Raw genomic sequence first — 22,339 nt, 5'->3', positions numbered from 1 at the left:
TTATTAATATAACAACCACTTGTAATTTTAATATTATAATAAAACTCATATCATTTGAATCAACATTTCATTCTATACAAACTGCACACTAAATATACATTTTTATTTACAAAAAGCTTTTCTTTAATAATGTATTTATTTCTAAATAAAAGTATTTTAACAACTGTAGTGAACAATAAAATATGTGTAGAAGTGTAGATCACAAGTAAAATGCTAATTCCAGCAATATGAGTATTTATTGTGCTACCAATGAAAAAGCATAGTCAGCCATTAAAGAACTACCTAGGATCACATTTTTAAAGAGAATTTTTAGGACCCTTCTTTTCTTAAAATACAATTGTTTTCTAACCCTGTTAAGCTAGTTTATGCAATTGTATATGCATGTGTGGTTTTTATCCTGGTTTTAGTTCTTCAACTGTCTTTCAGGTTTTAATTCTTTATTAAGTTTCAATGAAAAAATGACTATAGAAAATATGGACATCATGACTTTTCTTGTTGGTACACAATAGAGATAACTTATTATATTGTCAAAGAAAGGTGTAACTAAGTCATTTAAAACTTTTAATATAATTAAAACTATGCTACTTGTAAGTCTATTGCTTTATTACTGCAAACCTTGGTCATTTTCATTGTCTTCCAAGTGTTATTGTGGGTGTTGGCTTTTCACACATTAGCCAATGAACTTCTCATTAAAGCAGTGCCATTGGCTAGCAGTAAACCAGGGTGCCTGTTGTACCTTCTACTGCCTTATAAGTATCACTAGTCAGATGTTCAACTATACCGGGAATCTCAGCTCTCTGTGAACAACACCTTGGAATGTACTCAAAAGGATTATTAACCATGGAATACAAAATATTGTACATTTTTACTACAATTCTAGTATTTTGCCCATTTTTCACTGCATCAGCATGGTAAGCATTACAAATAGAATACAAAAATAATTTTTTTCTAAGCTAAAACTTTTACTTTGTTTTTAAAAAAAAGAATACTAATATCTCCCATTCCCCTTGTAGGTCAGTTAACAACTTTTTGATGACAGGACCGAAGGTAATTCATATTTCAAGCTCTATATATATATATATATATTTTTTTTTTATAACAGATAGTATAATTATTGATTTTTTTTAAAGGCTTATTTGACATATTCCACAAGTGTGGCAGTTGGAGCTCAGAGTGGCATTGAAGAATGTAAGTTTCAGTTTGCATGGGAAAGATGGAACTGTCCAGAAAGCACGCTTCAATTGGCAACTCACAATGGACTCAGATCTGGTAATGCATCCCATTTTATTATTATTATTATTATTAAACAGGATTTATATAGCGCCAACATATTACGCAGCGCTGTACATTAAATAGTTTACCTTTTAAATGTAATATAAAGTAACTTATTAACAGAATCGTTAAATGATATAGAACTTTTAATATAGTTGTTACTAATTGTTACTAAGTTTGCTGTTTTGGTCAATTTTAAGCCTTATTTCATTCCTTTAGTATATTTTTTCTATAGTAGTTACATGCTTTCTCTATGTGAGACATTATTATTGTAACATAGACTTACTAAGTAAGATAGTGTGGATTCCCTAGACAACCAAACACAAATCATAATTTACTAAATTGACAACAGTAAACTGATGTGTTTTAATATCTGGTTACTTCAGTTGATGCACCTTGAGATTTGTCTGTGTTGTCTTTTTCAATTAAGTGCATAGAAAAAATTTAAAACTTTAAAATGACAAGCAATAAATATTTTTCAATTGAAAAATCTTAGAAGGAGCCCTAAAACACCAAAAATGTAGCTTGTTTTGTCTTTTTTTTTGTATTTGAGTTTTTTTATAACATATTGCATGTATGTGAATTAATAGTGTGGTGTAAAAAAACTTTGCTTTTTTTTTTTATCTGTAGCAACAAGAGAAACATCCTTTGTACATGCTATCAGTTCAGCGGGAGTAATGTATACCTTGACAAGAAACTGCAGCATGGGCGATTTTGATAACTGTGGATGTGATGATTCCAGAAATGGAAGAATTGGTGAGTTCCTTTTTATCCAAATGATGCTACATTTGTAAAAAGTCGGTTGATCCTAAAAAAGTTACAGTCCAAACAGTTTTAAAATTGTATAACTGTAACGTGTATTGGTTGTTAGTTTTTTTTTTTAAATGGTTATTTCACCACCTGCAAAAAAAAATAAAAATAAAAAATATATATATATATATATATTGCAACTTAAATGGGATCAACCAGGGAAAAGTAACATGTTAAAACCAACATCCTGGTTGAGGCACTCATAGTTGTGCTTTTCTTATTAAAGGGCCTTGATAAAAGTCAATGATCATTTTTTTTGTGGGGAATATAGAACTTGCTTTGCTTGGCAACACAAAGGACTGCAGTGGGTCTCAGAGGTATAGTAATTCCAACATGGCAGATATCTCTTTCATTCTTTATGAAACAGCTGTCTGCCTGTTGGGGGGTAACAGAATAGAACTGTTACTCCCAAAAAATGAAAGTTTTACAGTAAAGCTATACCCGATATTTCTAAATATTCTTAGCCCATTGGGGAGGTTTATATAGCAATATATTTTAATACTTTGTAATATATAAAAACTTAAAAATAGCTTACATTATAGAAAGCTTTACATATTAAAATGCATTGGTGTGCCTTTGAGATGGTTCCTTGGATTAGTATGACTGGTAAATAAAGCTAAGGCTACGTACATACATGTGCAATAATTACCATTGGAAATTAACAACTAACGACTGCTCATCCGATAATCATTAACAAAAGACGTGCACAGTGACTTGCCAACGACGGTAATAAACGAGAAATGTCGTTAAAAACGAACAACCTTCCCGGGCTGATCTGATTAGGCGAGGATCGTTCGCTATCTATTCTGTGTCCGGTCCTTCAGTGATCGTGGATGTTTCTGCGGTACACTTTCTCCTGTACATGTCACTTCCTGCATTGTTCAAACGATCGTATCTAGTGTGTGTACATTATTGGTGGATTATATTTGAACGATCGTATCGTTACAGCATGTACAGAATTGTGCAGAATACGATGGTTCAAAATAATCGTGCAAAATTGTTGATCGGTCGTTAATCGTTTGTTTATAACGATAATTATTGCACGTGTGTACGTAGCCTAATTCTATATAAAAGCAGAGGTTGTGCATTTTTGTATCCAAGTATGTATGATTTACACACAGTAACCCCGTGAACTGTTCTGCATTCTACTTTTTCCTAGCTAGAGGAAATTTCCATTTGTGCTTCTGATTTCCTGGTCCTACTAACCAGTTTCCTGCTGTGGCCTGCAACAGCATACTATTGTAATGCACAGCAGGAGGATGGTGAAAGGTCAATAAATTACAAATGCAAAATAACATCTCTTTCACTAGTTAAAAAAATACACCTATTTACATCCCTAATTGTGTATTAGAATTTGCAAAGCTGCCTGATTTTTCATAGGATGTAATGTGCTTTAGCAGTGTGGTTTAGATAGTGTTGGATGACAAAATAATGAACCCATGCTTTTTTTTTAGGTGGAAGAGGCTGGGTATGGGGAGGATGTAGCGATAATGTTGAATTTGGAGAAAGGATCTCAAAGCTGTTTGTGGATGGCCTGGAGACAGGACAAGATGCACGCGCTTTAATGAACTTACACAACAATGAAGCAGGAAGACTTGTAAGTCTATTACCAATTGTTTGATAATCACATTTATTTTCCACATTCCACATATTTTACCTTGCCAACATTAAAATAGAATGGACCAAGAGACTTCTGTCCGAAAGGTGAAAAGTCTTCCTAATTTTTTAGGTAAGCTCCTTGTCACTAAATGTGACAAGGGCAGTCACTGAAAGCATCACTACAATGTGTGCTAAGTATTCAGTAGATTCCCCACCACTGTATATTGTGTTCTTTGTTTGGGATTAAGGTTTTTATATAGTAACTAACTTTAACTCCAGAAGTATCAAAGGAGGAGTATGTTATTTCAAGCATAGTGTAGTAAATGTATTGTACTGAAGTTCAGTTCCAGTCAACATTTGAATATTTGCGCTAATACTCCTGTTGGGCTATCCTCTTCTGTTAACAATGACAGCAGTTTTGCCAACAGAAAACCAAACTTTATGGGAAGCAATTTGTCTAGGAATAAGTTTTATTATTAGTTTTACTGAAACCTAAAGTTACCACGCAACTTTACCTAAAGACCTAGTTTCATAAAAATATACCAAGTGCTTGTTTGGGTGCAAGACACACAAATTCTAGACTGCTCAATGCAGTGGTAATGAATTTCTTTTCTTTCTTTTTTTAAGCTTCATATTTCATTGGCTCATTTCTCTCAAAGACTTATTATAAAAGATATGCAGCAATAAAAAGATTTATGTAAGTGAAAAAAGTAGGCCATGGTAAATTACAAAGCTTTCAACAGGTCTACTAAATGTACATTTCTTTATTTCATGTATTACTAAAAAGGAGATTATCCTAAAAGGGTTGTCTGACTTACATGTCCACCTCATTTTCTCTTGCAATGCATTAATAGAGTTTGTTTTTCATACTATTGCAGTTACTGGGTTTGTGGTGACCAAAGGTTGTAGTTACAAATGTTTTAACTGTTAACAAAGCCTCATATTACTACACACTAACACATTTTCTTAAAGAATAGTAGATAATAATGCAAATAAAATTAGAAAAATACACAGCGTGTGTTACCCATGCAACCAATTGCTGCATAATTTAATCTATTTTGTCTGTATGACACAGTATCATACCTTACATAATGAAAAAACAACATCTAATTTCTTATGGCAATCTATGACATTCATGTCCATTAGTTGTATTATAATTGATTTAAGTGTACATTTCCAAAGGGGCTATGTACTGTCATGCTTCCATATGTTTGCTCTCTATATGCTACAAGTATTCAATAAGTTAAGTTCAATACTTGCTGCCACTGTGGTTGCTCCCAGCTTGTAAATTGCTATAGGACAAATAAAAGCACTGGATGAAGGTCTCTAGTTTTCATTAGATAACTTTTGGTGTTTATGTTTATTAGTTGCCAGTATATATGTACTGTGAGTAGATGATTATTTTTTTTTTACTTGCTTTACTTTTATGAATTAGTGGGGAACTTGTACATGGTTTTTAGGAAAAGGGCAAGGTATATCTATCTAATATATATATATATATATATATATATATATATATATATATATATATGTAAACACATACCACAAACAACTTTTTTGATCTATTATTGTATGTCTAACTCTAAGTAACTCTATCCCAAATAGGCAGTAAAGGCCACAATGAAGAGGACCTGCAAGTGCCATGGTGTATCGGGAAGCTGTAGCGTGCAAACCTGTTGGTTACAGCTGGCTGAATTTCGGGATATTGGGAATCACCTGAAGGTCAAACATGATCAGGCGCTGAAACTGGAGATGGACAAGAGGAAAATTAGATCTGGTAATAGTGCAGATAACAGAGGAGCCATAGCTGACGCTTTTGGCATCGTTGCTAAATCCGAACTAATATTCCTTGAAGACTCACCTGATTATTGTTTAAAAAACGTTAGCTTGGGTCTTCAGGGAACAGACGGACGGGAATGCCTGCAGAGTGGTAAGAATTTGTCGCAATGGGAAAGGAGAAGCTGCAGGAGGCTTTGTACTGAATGCGGCCTGAAAATAGAAGAAAAGAAGATTGAGATTATTAGCAGCTGTAACTGTAAATTCCATTGGTGCTGCACAGTAAAGTGTGAGCAATGCAAACAAGTGGTAGTCAAGCATTATTGCTCGAGGAAGGACAAAAATTCTGACAACACCTTTACAAGAAGGAAAAACCGGGGGCATTACAGAGAAGTTAAATAGGATTTTGCCATGGACAATACAACATTTTTTGTCATGTCTTTTTTTTGGTTATTGAATTATTTTTTGTTGTTGTTGAATTATTTTTGTATTTTCCTAATAATTTATCAATGTTGTAAAATTAAATACTGTATACTATTGTCTGTTGATAAACTTTGTCAGTTGTAAATATTTCCTAAAACAAAACCTATGCACTTTTCAAGATAAATGTGAAATCCAAATCAAAACGAGTCTTTACAATTAAAGTAAAAAACTATTTAAATTAAATACTCATATCTGTGTTCTTTTTGACCATTCCTAAAAAATTAAACACCATAGTGGGTAAAATGAAAGTACCAATATACAACTTTCCTGGAAAGCAATGCGGTTTATTTACTAAAGGAATAGGGATTGTTTATTTACCAAAGTGAAAGTGTAGGTTTGCATTTCCATTTCAATACCTCAAGTAGATATATATTAGCCTCTAAAACACATGATTAGCTAACAGGAATATTAGGTCTGCAATAACCTAACATTTTATTATATTAACATTGAAAGCCAATATTCAGTTTCCAAAAAAACACAACCCACAAATGTATTGTTTTTCCATTTTAAAAATGAAAACCTACCCCCCTAATGTTCTAATTCTGTCCGTATTTCCATGCAAAAAGCGGTACAATTTCTTGCATGGAAATTTATTTTACGTTGTAGGCCTATAATTCTTAGGCATAAATCACCAAAATATGTCCAATATTTATTAAATTTATTATTAAACTTTAAAAAAAAAAAACACAAAAATAAAAACAATAGTTAAACATGTAATATAACTGTACAGTAGCATGTATGATATATATATATTATATAATTATATATCTATATATTATACAAATATTTTCTTGTATTTGACTAAATTGAGCCATTTTGTATTGAATTCAATACAAAATTATTAGAATTTCCCATCTCTCCTCCCGCCCGCACCAACGTCACCGGGAAACCTCGGAGAATGTCTCTGCAGTCGCTGGGAGAAGATTGAAGAGGAAGGACATTGCCCGAGGACCTACGGGAACCAGCAGGACACCGTGGGACCCCAACGCAGCAAGGTAAGTGTTTTTTTCTTTTTCAAGTTTTAGGTGACCCCAAGTCACACTCGGGATTACCGCTAGGGGGTTTATATAAAAATTAAAAAATCAAAATTGAAAATGGATTACTTTCTGTCATACCAATAGGATTATACCAGACCCAGCCACTTTAAGGAAAATAATGATGTTGGGTGTGGACTTGGGCCCCCACTGGGGCTGATTTTTTATACTCTCCAAGTCTCCAAGTCTGGAGAAGAAAGATACATTTTCATCAGGGGACCTGGGTGATCCAGCAAATCTGGAATGGATCTGGTCCAGGATTGAAAACATTTGCTAACAAATAGCAAAGACGTATCCATTCCAGGCTTGCTGAATTACCAAAGTTCACTGACTAAATAAATCACCCCCAGTGGTGGCCCCAGTCCAAACTCAACATTATTATTTACCTATTTGTTAGCAAATGTTTTTCAATCCTGGAACAGATCCATTCCAGGTTTGCTGGATGACCTAGGTTAACTGATGAATGTGGATTTTCTCCAGACTTGGAAAGCTTTAATAAATCAAGCCCACTGTGCTAACAAGATTGTGGGGAGTCTATCCCTCACCTCTGCTCTTTTTATCCACTGCTTATCTCTGCACACCTCTTCCACAACTGCTTACTCTCTGTACCTACTTCTATTACTACTCCCCTCTGCACCCTGCTTTCATCACTGCACCCACTCCAACCGTTTATCGGCGATGCTCACCTAACCTCATTGGTTTAATACTGAATATGTGCAGTAACAACTGCAACAGATATATAAATACAGGTGCAAAATAAGAAATAGTGCACTCACATCCTATTCCGATGGCACTTTAGTATAAAGTCTAATCATACCACTAAAGCAGAATTCTGACAAAATATAAAAAAGTCATTTAATACAGATATGAATTTATAAAAAAAAAGTACCTGAATTTCACTTAACTCCTTGTAAATTCCTGTACAAGAGAACTGACTAGTAAAGGGAGCGGCAGAATTGGGTGCCAGTCAGGTGCATTGCCTATGTGCTGACATGGAACATTTTGAAGTAAGAGAGAGCATAACAACGGTCATATCATACCTCATATCATATCATACATCAGTGATTGGTTCTTAACTGACCTATCACAGGCTAGAGGACATCAAGGTAACCTATCTGTATTGCTTAACTGTTGTAATTATGCCACAAACATGGCTTTGCTGTCTGGCTTGGGAAGCTGATTAGTATTACAATAACTTTAGCAGGTCACATAGCTTTGCTGAAAATATTTTAACTGTGTATTTAGCTGGTTGATTTTAATTTGGCTTAAAGGAAATAATGTCTTTCCAACTGCAATTTATAATATTAATGGCAATCAACATAATGTTTACATACCTTAGTAAAAAAGTGTGTTCACTTAAATTATCTAATCATGTGGATATCTTTGTCTTTCCCTTATGCATGATTTTGCAGTAACAAACAGTCTCTACTTCCTTAACCTATAGCTATAAATGTTAGATGATGGTTTGACTGCGAGCAGGTGTCTCCAAAACTTGAAGGGTAAGCGTATGGCTCACCTAAGCTTGCATGTTTATATTGTAATGCCTTATACGTCTTTCCGAAAAAACAGATCAGCCAAATTACAGTCATGAAAGTATTGGCCAGACCTAGCGAAAAATGCCTGATTGGGCAACTATAATGTCATATGAGCCAGTAAAGGTATCACTCTTACATACCTTTTCCTGTTTTCATTATTGGCTGACTTGGTACAAACCACTGCCACATTTCAGTACATTGTTAAAACAAACTAGCATAATAATTCCCTGTAAAATTGTTTTCTTGCATTATTTGTGGAGTTTAATGGCAGAAGAAAATTTTCCTTTGTAGAATTTTGCAAAGTGTACAACTAAATATCCACCTTGTGTATTGTCTTTCTCATTGCTATATGTTAAACTTTGCCTGCTGTGGATATAGAAGGTTGTCCAAAGACTGAATGACACTTCAGGAACAATAGAAACAATGGAAGCCCACTCCATAAAGCTCAGCCCTTTGATATGCTAAATGTCATTTGCCTGTAGTGAGATTCATTATTATAAAGAACAACTTCTGTCCTTTGAACCACCAAACAGTTATACTGTATGCTTGTAAAAAGGCTGTAACTGTTTGGTGGTCTCATCTCCTGCTGTTACTTATCCAAAGCATGGTGTCAAGTCTGGAGAGACATTTCCTCCAGCAATAGATTCTAGGAAATGAACATTCCAACAAGCTCATGAAATATATCCTCCTATCAATAAATACCCACATTTGTGCATAGCTACCACATACAGAAAATGTGTACAATATAAATACATGTTAAAAAGAAATTAAGGAAAAAAAAACATATGTATGCACACACATGCTTATATTGTATGCATATATGGGTATGTATGTTTTTTTTTCTTACTACTTTGTCTATATTTATATTTCTCTATGCTAATGACATCTAATTAGCTGGTATGTGCTAATCTGATAAAAGAAAGGGGACATATTCAAATACAGACCAAAACTACTTAACACCACCTAAAACATTTAGGATCTCCTACACTGTTTAAAAAAATGCAGACTCAATGATTTCTAAAGCTTTGTCTTCTGGAGCCTTCCTTATCTTCAAATTCACTTTTAAGGTATACAAGGAACTGCAAGAAGGTAATAAACTGTAATTGAACTGATTGACAAGAGATTCTCTAGGTTAGTGAACGATGATTACGTACATGATGTTAATGATGTTACATAGGATAAACTCTGTCATTAATTACTTAAACAGAATACAATTACTCTTGTTATCTGATACTAGTTATTGTTTTATATGGTGACCAACTGACCCAAGTTATTAGTAAATTTGATCCAACAGTTAAAGGCATATTATTTCTGACCATCCTGCACTTACATAAATTAAATAAACTGTATTTAAACAACAGATCACTTATTATGCTATTACCAGGCTGCTTGTAGTCCTATGAAAGAAAATACTAATCACAATGTATTATCTAACTTGCTGATAGGACAAGTTGGACAATTACCTATTAAATAATATCTAAACTTAAAAACAAAAATATCATATATTACAGCTTAGCAGCCCTTAGATGTGGTGGATGCTTAGATTTTCACTGTAGACATAAAACTAGCAATTCCTTTCACCCTAAAACAGAACTACAAATACTTTTTCCTCTCCATTACATTGGCTATAGCGGAATTGGTAGTTTACAGAAGATAGCTTAGAAGGAAGATAACATTGTTTTATTTATCAGTTCAATTCACAGGAAATTACAAGGATAATGTCTTACCTGTTTAATCAACAAGTATTTTGTCTACATGGTGAAAATGTTCTTAAAAATAAATGCAGCGACCATTTCTAAAAAATGGAAAGCTGCAATAAATTACATTTCAGTCTTTTTTAATTTGAATCTTTTATTAAATACCATAGCCAGGGTCCACTCACGTGATCTTCATAAAACCCATTCAATTAGGAATAGGTAAAAGGGGATTAGCAACACTGGAATGCAACAAAGAATAAAAAAAAGATGAAAAGTGTTTTAATTAAAAAAGTGGTTAAGATAGACAGTGTTGAAGTCATTGTCATTCAGTTTAAGGGGAACTAAACGCTGTTAAATTCACCCCCCATCCTCATTTCATCACAGGTTGCCGCCACTTTCTTCTCTTCCCCTCTCAGAATTTCAGCCATCTTGATTGGCCAGGCTGAGAACATGGAGAAAAGAGAAAGCCGGATTGCTGCGTATTCTGGCAAACAAAGCTCCAGGTGCGGGGAGAAATCAGGCAGATAAGATTGCTTAAGAAGGGACATTGCCTATCCCTTTCTGCAATAAAGCACTGCCTGATCACAGATTTTAAAACTTTAAAATCTTTAATTGTGCATCTACTTGAACATTATCCATTCAAATTATTTATAAGTAGACGCTTATGATGCTTTTGTCATACCTAGTATCCAGCATTGATTAATGTCAAATGTGCTCTTTACTTCTCACAGATGTTTTCCAACATGTCAGTCAGTTAGTAAAGGGTAGTTTAGTAATAGACAGATAGATAGATGGATAGATAGATAGATAGAACTTTACAACATGAATATATTTCTTACATTACATTTTTGATGATATTAGTACCTAACCTTGTTGGTTCAAAATCACCAAATTAGTAACTTTTTGCAGCAAGCTAAATTAGTATAAAACATGACTATTATTATACAGTATTTATATAGTGCCAACATTACACCGTACTTTACAAAGTCCCTAGTCATGTCACTGGCTATCCCTCAAAGGGGCTCACATAATATTGTCCCTACCTCAGTCATATGTCTTTAATACAGGATCAATTTTGGGAGGAAGCCAATGAACCTAGTTGCATGTTTTTGGAATGTGGGAGGAAACTGGAGTATCCACAGGAAACCCAGGGTGGCAACAGGATAACCTGCAAACTCCATGCAGATAGTGTCCTGGACAAGATTTGAACCTGGGACCTAGCATTACAAAAGCCAAAGTGCTAATCTCTAAACCATCATGCTTCTTATGAATATTTAATAACCAGATTGTCTTCCAGTTTTTTACACACAGGCCTGCTGCCTGCCAGTTTACTACAGCTGGAGGACATTTCACTTACACGCACCTACTTTCCCTTCTAAACTTAAGTTGCCCGTAGTCTCCTGAGGGCAGTCAGTTGCACAGACATCTGGGCAATCTCAAGGCAAACACCCACAATAGCCCTGCTGAATTTTTGCTACCCTTGTTGCTGGCATCTCCTAGGTGTCCAAGGTAAGGCTAGGCATACAAAGTTTAAATAATTTGAAATCCATTTGCAGTTACAGATTTGATCAAAACAACTATTAGGAAACCAACTTTAAATTTAAATCACCACCAGAACCTGTAGATTGTAAAATGTAAAAGTCAAAACAAGACAATAAATGGACCGCCCCAATAGAGTTAGTTGAAATTAAATGAGGGTTAACAGTTCATGACATATTCCAGGTACCTATACTCCCTGTGGTAGTTTTAGTACAGTCACTTCCTAATTTAAATTGCCCTAACCTAAATTGACTTTAGAGGGCGGGCAGCTTTACAGATGCCATCTGAACAGCCTCAGGGCAAACACTCATAATAGCTCCCTCAGCATGCAAAAAAAAGTTTTTCCCCTTGCTAGTGATATCTCTTGGCTGCTAATACTTAAGTTATGACATCAGGCAAAAGTCATTTTAAATGAACAATTAGCAATATATGAATGTTCAACATAAACAACTGAATAACACATGATTGCATACAAATGGTAACAAGACTTTGTTCGCAGGCCATGCCAAACATGTGTGCAGAAAACAGATATATCAAAAGAAGATTGGTTAGTGTCGTAGAAATAGAAATGATGTCCAGAAAAGAGGAAGGAAGGAAAGAAGAAAAAGCTGACTTCATTCTCAGGCAGAAACTGTGTTGAGAAGAAGGTCTGAACTTTAAGAACACAGGGAGTGGGAAGATCACCTCCAGAGCACCCCTCTCCCACTAAGGATCTATAAAGCTACCTATAGCCAAACTACCTCCTCAGAGTCTTTTAGTTCCCTGCCCCCCTAGAGCCCATAACCCCCTAGGTAAGTGCACCACACACAAGCTGCCAATTAGCTTTCATCCAACAGACAAAGAAGCCAAAGCACTCTTCTTTGGACTGACACCAAAAACATAGTGGCATATAGGAGCCATAATACAGCACACTCTGAATGTAAACACTAAGCTGTCAGTGTGAAAGCAGAAACAAAACAGTTTTTCAGGAAGAAACAGCGGCAAGACTCACACCACAGTAAAGAGAGTGAATCACCAATATACCAAAAAATGTAGTAGAATTATTACTGGGTCTGCAAACATGCTCCTTTGTGCAGCAATCCTAAATAAGTAAATATTTATGCAGTCAAAAGTTTGGACACACTTTCTAATTCAATAGTTTTTCATTCATTTTCTTATTTTCTACAATGTAAATTAATATTGAGAATATGTTTTTTAAATGTGGGATTTCCATAGTGAAGCACAGAGGAGGTGTTGGGTTTTGTTAGTCACACTATTGGTAATTTTTTCAAAATTCAAGGTGTGCTTAATTAGCATGGCTACCACAGTATTCTGCAGTTACATGGCATCCCATCTGGTTTGTGCTTAGTGGGACCATCTATTGCTCTTCAACAGGACGAGGACCCCAAACACTCCTGCAGGCTATGTAAGGACTATTTGAACATGAAGGAGAGTTATGGAGTGCTGAGTGAGATGACCTGGCCTCCACAATAACGGGGCCCGAATGAGGTGGTTTGGGAAGAGTTTGACCACAGAGTGAAGGCAAAACAGCCAAAAAGCGCTCAGCACTTCTGGTAATTCCATCAAGACTGTTGGAAAATCATTCCAGGTGACTACTTCATGAGAAATCCAAGAGTGTGCAAAACTGTGAAAAAGTGGCCACTTTTAGAAGAATCTAAAACTTATTCTGATTTTCTAACAGTTTTTTGTTTCAAAGATCATTTCATATGTGTTTTTTTTTTCATAGTTTTAAGGTCTCCCATATTAATCTACAATGTATAAAAAAAAATTATGAAAATGAGAAGGTCTGTTTAAATTTTTATTGGTTTATATATATATATATATATATATATATATGTCCATAAATATTTAGACAGAGACAACTTTTTTCTAATTTTGGTTCTGTACATTACCACACTTCATTTTAAATGATTTTAAATGAAACAACTCAGATGCAGTTGAACTGCAGACTTTCAGCTTTAATTCAGTGGGTTGAACAAAAAGATTGCAAAAAAATGTGAGGAGCTAAAGCCTTTTTTTACACAATCACTTCATTTCAGGGGCTCAAAAGTAATCGGACAAATTAAAAAGCTGAAAATAAAATGTTCATCTCTAATACTTGGTTGAAAACCCTTTGCTGGCAATGACGGCCTGTAGTCTTGAACTCATGGACATCACCAGATGCTGGGTTTCCTCCTTTTTAATGCTCTGCCAGGCCTTTACTGCAGAGGCTTTCAGTTGCTGTTTGTTTGTGGGCCTTTCTGTCAGAAGTTTAGTCTTCAACAAGTGAAAAGCACGCTCAATTGGGTTCAGATCAAGATCAAGAATATTCCACTTCTTTGCTTTAATAAACTCCTGGGTTGCTTTGGCTGTATGTTTTGAGTCATTGTCCATCTGTAATATGAAACGCCTTCCAATCAACATGACTGCATTTTGCTGGATTTGAGCAGACAGTATGTCTCTGATCACCTCAGAATTCATTCGGCTGCTTCTGTCCTGTGTCACATCATCGATAAACACTAGTGTCCCAGTGCCACTGGCAGCCATGCACGCCCAAGCCATCACACTGCCACCGCCATGTTTTACAGATGATGTGGTATGCAGGGATGAGGAATTACCTCCCAGTTGGAGTGATACACAAAATATACCTTATAGGTATATAGGTGCATCATAGCATTTTGCCAAGAAGGTGCATAACTCTGAAACCCTTGTTGTCAAGGTAACAGTAGTCAAGAAAATCTTCCAAGTCAATATTCCTATTGAGCAGACATGGGATGGATGGAAGGAGGGCTCCATGGGAACTTGCAAGCTAGTGGCTAGTACTATGCTGGAAAGAATGACTTTTCATAAGGCTTCAGCTTTACTACTGCATTGAAGAACTGTCAAAGCAGAAGATGTTCCACTCACTTGGTGGTTGTGAGGGCTGACAGGGCTAACACTTGAACTTAAACAAGGGGAACTCGAGTTCCTTGTTGTTTCTAAGTTTTGAAGAGCATATCTTTCACTGCAGAGAAAAGCCAGCTGCTAGGTGCCTGCCATTGAACAAAAAGGCATTCAGTTCCAGGTAGTAAGGGATAGGATGCTGCTACCTGCCCTAGAAAAAGGTTATCCTGGCAGGTAAGATTAAAAGAAGGAACTACCATCATTAAAATTAACAACTTTCCAATTTCGGCCAATAGGTAAGATTTGCTATTGCTTTCTTTGAATCCTTCCCAATCTTCATTGCATCCGCCCTTTTTTCAAATTTCAATCAGTGTTATTGGTGCTAAAATGCAATGCGAGTAAAAATCCCATTTCCTCATGAAAGGGTCATGAGCCAATGTTTGTTGGAACATTTGCTGAAAATGCCATCAGGTCTATCGACTTGAGAAACTGAAAGAAGGTGTTGTCTGGCAGAGGCCAGATGATTAGCCAACAGATTGTTCAGGTTGGTGGTTAGGAGGCAATACAGTTGAGATTCTTCTCTGTCCATGAAATAAAAATGGCTGTGACCTGATGGCAACAGACAATATTGTTTCCACCTTGTCTGGCACTGTAGAAGATCTCTATCCTGTTTTACACAAGTACCTTGACTCTGCTGATACAAGAGATAGGCAAAGACTTTTTAAGGCTTCCCAGGGCTGCCAATAATTTACCAGATTGGAGTGGAGAAACACAGAACCGCTCTGGATTTCACCAAAATGAATACTATCCCCAAATATTTTTTTACCTGCATTTGACTTTATTGACTCCCATGAATGTTTACCAGGGTCAGTGTTTGCAGAATTAGCTTCTTGTGAATCTCAAACTTGCTTTGGATCTTGTCAGCACCGGTACAACATCCAAGTAGTGAAACAGCCTGATATCATAAAGCCACAGCAATGCTATCACTGAGACAAACTTTTGTTAAACATTCTTGGAGCTGTGGAAAGACTAAAGGGTAGACAGGTGAACTGGAGATGTTTGAAAAATAGCAAACAAGAAGAGTGTCTAGTGACATTCCACAATAGAGACAGGCTTGTAAGGATCTGCTCGGTCTATTAAAATCATCCAGTAAGCCAGATAAAAAACAGAAAGATTATTCTGCAAAATTATCATACAAAAAATCCTAATGTGAACAAAGGAATTTAAATTCTTCTGGTCCAGTGTTGAAGTAAACCTGTCAGATGCCTTTTCCTAGTCTTCCTAGTTCCTAGTTTTCCTTTTCTTGTCCTTCTAACTGAAAGCAGCACAAATGCTTGCACCATTCTTTGCACATAGGAGAAGAAGTGCCTTGCACTTCTGGGAATCGCTTGGAACTATTGCTTTAACCTACCAGGATCTTGGAGGCCCTGACAAAAACTTTATTTTGTAACCATGTGACATGACTGAATCCACCCAGGGGTTTCACCATGCTTTTCCAAATGATTTGGACAGCGTTGGTATAGTACTGTATACTAAATAGAACTGTTGTCAATAAAATAAAGTTCAAAGATCAATGAATATTTGAAGAAATGCTGGATATTTGATAAAAGCATCATCAATGTTAGGTTAGGTAGTCTTTTCCTCTAAACACATCTGTAAGGCAGTGGCCATGAGAAATGTAATCCTTGTTGCCTGAACATTTTCTAGACAATCTACAGAATTAGTTGAATGGAATAATATTAATCTACTTGAAGTGACAATGTTAGCTAAAAATGTTTCTTTGGACACACTGAGATGGTAGCCTATTATAAAATTAGTATGAATTGCAAATGGAAAATGAAATCCATCCAAAACTTTCAATTATCACAGTCCAAAAATTTTTTTTTTTTACTTGTCAGGTGTTTTTCAATATATTTAGTGTATTTCAGGTCGGCTTAATCCAGAAATGACATCAGTTTCATTGAATTGGCTCTAGTCCTTGTGATACAGGAATCAGAATAGACAATTTGACCAACAACAAATGTTAACACAGGATATTTTTATCAATCTTTATTTACACCAATGTTTTGCATTTTATATAATAAATGTAGCATTATTTTCATGAAAGTTTCATTTGCCCTCTTGTTATTCATACATTTTTTTTTTTTACAGAAATATGAGTTCTTCAAGAATAAGTTGTTTAAATGACCCAAATGTATTTTGCTACAATTGTGGTGAATATTCTCAGCAAAAACAGAAACATTACAGAATTTTTGAAACAAGCATATCTTGCATATTTTGTTATTAAACTGGGGGACCAAGATAAGTATTGGGCTCCCCATATGGTATGCAAACCTTGTAAAGAGTGTCTACGTCGGTAGAAAAACAGAAAACTGAAAAGTTTGAAATTTGGTGTACCTATGGTATGGTGAGAACCCCAAAAATTATCATAATGATTGTTATTTTTGTGCTGTGAATGTAAAAGGTTTAACTCATTACAAGAAAAACAAGTGGGAGTACCCTGATTTGGAATCGGCAAGACGACCTGTGCCGCATGGTGCTAATGTTCCAATACCAGTGTTCAGTACTCCCTGATATTCCTGTATCTGACATGCAGGATATACAGGGTTTGGAGTGTAATCCAGGAGTTAGCAGTGGAAGTGAATATCAAAAAAGGGTTTCATCAAAACAGCAGTTCTCCCAAGAAGAGATCAATGATTTATTACGTGACCTAAGTCTGTCAAAACAAGCACCTGAACTTTTAGCATCCAGGCTAAAAGAAAAGAACTGTCTAAGACCAGAAGTTAAAATAACAGTTTATAGTACAAGAGAGGTGACACTCCTACCATATTTCAGTGAATATGGAGACTGTACTGTGTACTGTTGTAACATCCCTGGACTACTAGCCGTAAGGGAGTACCTGATTACCGAGCAAAAGACTGGTGGCTTTTCAGCTCCACTCAAAGTTTGAAATCTGTTTTACTGAATAATGGAAACTGCTATGCATTAATTCCAATTGATCACTGAACAAAACTTAAAGAAGAATATGAAAATATCAAAATGGTCTTACAAAAGCTTTGCTATCATGAACGCCAATGGTCCATATGTGTTGATTTAAAAATGGTGAACTTCCAACTTGGACAGCAATGTGGATACACAAAGTTCCCATGTTTCATCTCGTTGTGGGATAGTAGAGCAAAGCAGGATCACTGGAAAAAAGTGACATGGCCTCCAAGGGAAAACATGAAAAAAGGTGCAGCGCACATCATTAACGACCCAATGGTTGAAAAATCATTCTCCCTCCACTAAACATAAAGTTGGGATTAATGAAGCAATTTGTTGGAGCTCTGAACAAGGACGGTGATTGCTTCAAATACATGTGTAGATTCTTCCCTGGATTGAGTACTGAAAAATTAAAAGCAGGTACCTTTGATGGACCCCAGATTCACACAAACGGAGTTTTTCAATGAATTCTTTGTGATTAGTTCTGTAAATATACTGAATATAGAATATATTGACATTAAGTATTTCAAAAATTTAATTTTGAATACGTAGACATATCTAGTTTAATTTTGCTTAATTTTCATGTTTCTTCAGTTTTCTATGAGGGTATTATTGAAGTCATTATTTCAACAACTAGACCCAATCTAGCAAAGTCAACACCATATTTGGAATGTGTGTAGCAAACATAACCTATAATAACTTTAATCTGTTTGGTGAAAGCAAATCAGATGCATTTTAAGATAATAATAGCCTTTAGGTTACTTATGTAAAAATAAGCAATTCATGAAGGCCCAAATCAGGAGCAATACAACTGTATTAGGTGTTTACAACTCAAGATAATTAAATATATTCATGTTCCCCTTGATAATGTGACAAGGGAGTAGAATGAATCTAAAATAAAAGTTGCTAACTGCTGCACTAATGGCTGTAAAAGTAATCTGTATTGGAAGTGTATGTTAGTAAAACTATTCCAGGAAGGATAAACCAGCCAACATAGCCAGATCATACAAGCATAGACTGTGCATGATATTGTGCCTCTTTGCAGCATTTTCTTAAGTACAATTTATTTATCCCCATATGGCTTGAATGAACACTTCATTTAAACGTATGATTTCACATTTATTTTGATAGGGTTACATTTAATTCCCATTGTGCTTCTTTTGTTTTTATTGTGATCCAGTGACACCTAGTCACTATAGTTTCATAATATTTTTCCTTCTTGGAGCTAATAAAAGGAGTTTGTTATTGCTTTTAAATGTGTTACGTATGTTTTCTTTTGGGAGGGAGAAACTTAAAGTTTCATGGAAACATCTGCTCCCTCTCAGACATTTCTCAGAGTAGATAATGGAAAAAAACATTTCACATAAAAGATTGTAGAAAACTGGGCCAAACCATTTAACATAGAGGAGTTCACAGATTATCATCCAAAAGCAATTTTAAAAAGTCTAACGTTTTGAGGGATTCAACAAAATTATATTTATTGATATTGATTTGTCGATATAGGAACTATAGCAAGGGTTCATTGAAGACTTGAAAGGTATTGCAAGGATTTCCCCCATGTAAAAAGGCAAGATCCTCCTATTGGGGTTTTCACAAAAAGGGATAAATCCCCTTATCTACGCATTTCGCAGATCTCGTCCACTTCTTCAGGAAATGGGGGATCTGGTATGTATGGCCAGGCGAATCTTCTCACTCAATTTTGTGAGGGACTGCAAGGAGAGCAATGCTGTCATGTATTTCTCACAAATAATTACCAGCAATTATCCTTATCTTTTCCTTATTCAAAAGTTTCCATGGCACGGTGTTCAAATCGATGTAATGATTACTAAGTAGATTCATGCAGGAAACCCCTTTATACGTGGCCCTTACTTGTTTGTCTTTCAATTAAAGTGCAGCATGTTTTCAGTTTGTTCCAAAAATCACACTCTTTATCTAATCACCGCTCAACTCAGTCCTATGCAGACAGACTTATATAGATATGAATATAGAATAATATGGTAACCATCTGTCAAACAAGCAGACCAAGTTCTTTAAGAGCCAGCACTGTAGTGCAAGTGTTCAAGAAGCGGACAAGGTTCCAGCCTCGGGTTGCTGTGCAGGATCACTCGATCCTGAGGCATCTCTGAACCTGCCCTAACAAATGATAACAAACAGAGAAACCCTGGAAAATTGTTTATCAGGTTATATTTAAAAAGTGCACTAGCTGAAACACAGGTACTGCTATCTCAGAAGGTCCATGCAGTGTTTCACCAAACAGGAACATGAGGGAGACCAGCATTACCAGCATACACTAAAAAGCTACAGGTCAGGGATAAGCTTAGTGCATTTTTAGAAGTAAATGCATTAAATAAACACAGCAACAACGGTGAATAATGCAACAACCTTTAAAAATACAGTTACAGCAAACGTTGTGCTAAATCATAGTGCCACCAGCAGGTGACATAAGTAACTGCAGGTTTCCTAACACACAGTGTTGTCAACTACTTCAGGTCATAACTGCTTCTGTGAACACTGTGCCAAAGCTTTGAGTTTGAATTCTTTATACTTTCTTTATACAGAGCTATATGTGAAAAGATCAACACCCCATAAACTGATCAGTTAACTTCTGGGCTTAGTGTTGGACCTCCACTGTTGATGCCAGTTGATAGCTTCAGCACTGAAGACTGTCAGTAATCACTGGAGTTTGAGTCCTGGTTCCATTTTTAAAATAGTGACGAGATGGATTTCTACTTCACTTGACCTAAAGGTATGATAGAGACTGCTCCATAGAAAAACTGTGAAGAACTACGTTAAGGCAGCATGTCTGTTTTTACTAGTCACATATTTTACATTTAGTATGTCTGCTGGACAATTTGGTTGTCAGATATAACTTACTCTATACATAATTAATGTGGTTGTTCCAATCTAAACTGTTAATGGTACCAGAAGACTATTGCATTGCTCATTGTGATACTTGATCACTGCGTTACTTATTACACAAGCAACTCTACTAACTTGTGTGGTGACAATTTTTTCTCTAATTCTAGAAATATATACAGTGTGACAAAACTGAGTTAAAATCTATAGTTGTCGTGTCAGTAGCTTCCAGATTAAAGGAAACCAAAGTGCATTATATGTTACCAAATGCTAATCTTGTTTTTCTTTTTTAAAGCAAGAAAAGTTAAAATCAGTGTTAAAACAAGATTTTTGGAAGATTTTGGAGAATGCTGAAAAACTAAGGTAAGTCATAAGTCATAAGTATGTAGGTAATGGATATATATTTTTTTGTCCAAGGTGAAAGCAAGGTCAGACACTAATTGCACTTCAAAATACAAAGAGCTTTGCCTAAGCATATATGGATTCATATGTGTTAATGCCATGCTTGCTAATGTAAGCAATTCCAATTACACGTTAAATTGGCAGCCAGCCACTAAAAGCAAACAGACTTGTATACATTTTTTTAAACAATGTGTGCATCTGTATCCAGTGCCCTGTAAATAAACTAATTTAGACATAGAAATGTATGTTTCACAGTTTTAGGTTTGTTGTCGGAGGGAAAATGTCTCTCTTACATTGGTGGCTAGTGGCAGATGAGCCCAGTTAAATTGGTGGTCAGCAGACCAATGGAAGCCTACATTTCTAGTCAGTGGCAAGAACAATGACCTTCATGTAAGGAAGTCATTGGAAAGTAGGAAGAAGGTTACTGTCACAGACAGATGAAAAGAATAAGCAGCAACTGAGATATGAGTGGAGGCACCACTGGCACCATGCCAATGCCTCTCTTAACTGATGTCAGAGCTGAACATATACAAGCCTTGGTATTGCCCATTGCTCAAGAAACCATTAGCGACCTTTAAGGGAACACTAATCCTGCATGGGAGCACAGACCCTCCTGCATGTCCAGTGATTTCAGCACTCTTATTTTCCCCTTTACAGCAGTGCAGTGTATGATCGAGTGATGTGGCCAGAAGAATAAAGAAGTTTAGTTCCGCTTTAGGGATTTAGGGAATAGAAGTATGAGTGATGTTTTTGAAGATGCAGGATCAGGAATTTTTTACCTCTTCCTTTCTTCTTCTTTTTCCTTCACTACATAATGAGTCAGCTTTAGGTAGATATTTGTTAGAAAAATGTACAGGCCTTGGGAATGGAGGTCTAATGTTCCTCACTACCTGGTGACCCCTGTTTCTGGACCACTGTCTTCTCAAAGCCAAAAATGTATTTATTGATGCTTGTGCCCCTATTGGAGTTATTTACCCTCACTTACTGGGTCTGATTCAATAAAGCCCTCCAAGCTTTGTGAAGGTAGACTACCATGGGAGAACCTGGGTGATCCAACAAACCTGTAATGGAATTCTTTACAATAATTTTCTATTAATTTCTATTCTAGAAATTCTAGATTCAATGTTTGCCAGATCAGCCAGGTTCTACATGATAGTCTATCTTCTCCAGATTTGAATTAACCAGGACCACTGTCTTGATGACTGCTTTAGGGTAACATTCTCTAGATGCAACAAATCCAGTATTAAACACATACAGAAGTACATCTTTCTTACATTGTTTCCTTAGCCAAAAAAGGTTTTGGTTAGAATTTCTCCTCAAATTATTCTTTGTATTATCCATGCAATGAAAAGCATCAAGTTCAGTTCAGTTTAGCCCTTTACTGCATTGTATGCTTATTTTCCATTTACCCTTACCTCTCTGTTCAGTCACTGGAACCAAAGGAAATCCCTTTGTAAGCTTACACGGGGCTAAGGACTCCATGGGCCTGATT

General features: G+C 35.8%; 1 protein-coding gene across 1 annotated transcript; it reads left to right on the top strand.

Annotated features, from left to right (window-relative positions):
- Nucleotides 1–840: 840 nt before the first annotated feature.
- WNT8A (Wnt family member 8A) lies at nucleotides 841–6,071 on the top strand. The gene is made up of 6 exons (XM_072420102.1): nucleotides 841–911; nucleotides 1,014–1,047; nucleotides 1,131–1,269; nucleotides 1,903–2,028; nucleotides 3,537–3,679; nucleotides 5,287–6,071. Exons 1-6 carry the CDS (start codon nucleotides 841–843, stop codon nucleotides 5,857–5,859), a joined length of 1,086 nt encoding a protein of 361 aa, XP_072276203.1. The 3' UTR covers nucleotides 5,860–6,071.
- Nucleotides 6,072–22,339: the final 16,268 nt, after the last annotated feature.

The sequence above is a fragment of the Pyxicephalus adspersus genome, chromosome 8 (genome assembly GCF_032062135.1).
Source record: "Pyxicephalus adspersus chromosome 8, UCB_Pads_2.0, whole genome shotgun sequence".
In the NCBI taxonomy this organism is placed as follows: Eukaryota; Metazoa; Chordata; class Amphibia; order Anura; family Pyxicephalidae; genus Pyxicephalus; species Pyxicephalus adspersus.
The sequence above is the reverse complement of the archived record's forward strand: the minus strand, read 5'-3'. Positions and strand labels throughout refer to the sequence as shown.

Bases quoted from the DNA above. Each gene is read 5' to 3' on its own strand.
- WNT8A (XM_072420102.1), top strand. From the start codon at position 841: ATGGAATACAAAATATTGTACATTTTTACTACAATTCTAGTATTTTGC. The intron at 2,029-3,536 runs GTGAGTTCCTTT...CTTTTTTTTTAG, and splicing joins TTCCAGAAATGGAAGAATTG to GTGGAAGAGGCTGGGTATGG. The intron at 3,680-5,286 runs GTAAGTCTATTA...TATCCCAAATAG, and splicing joins ACAATGAAGCAGGAAGACTT to GCAGTAAAGGCCACAATGAA.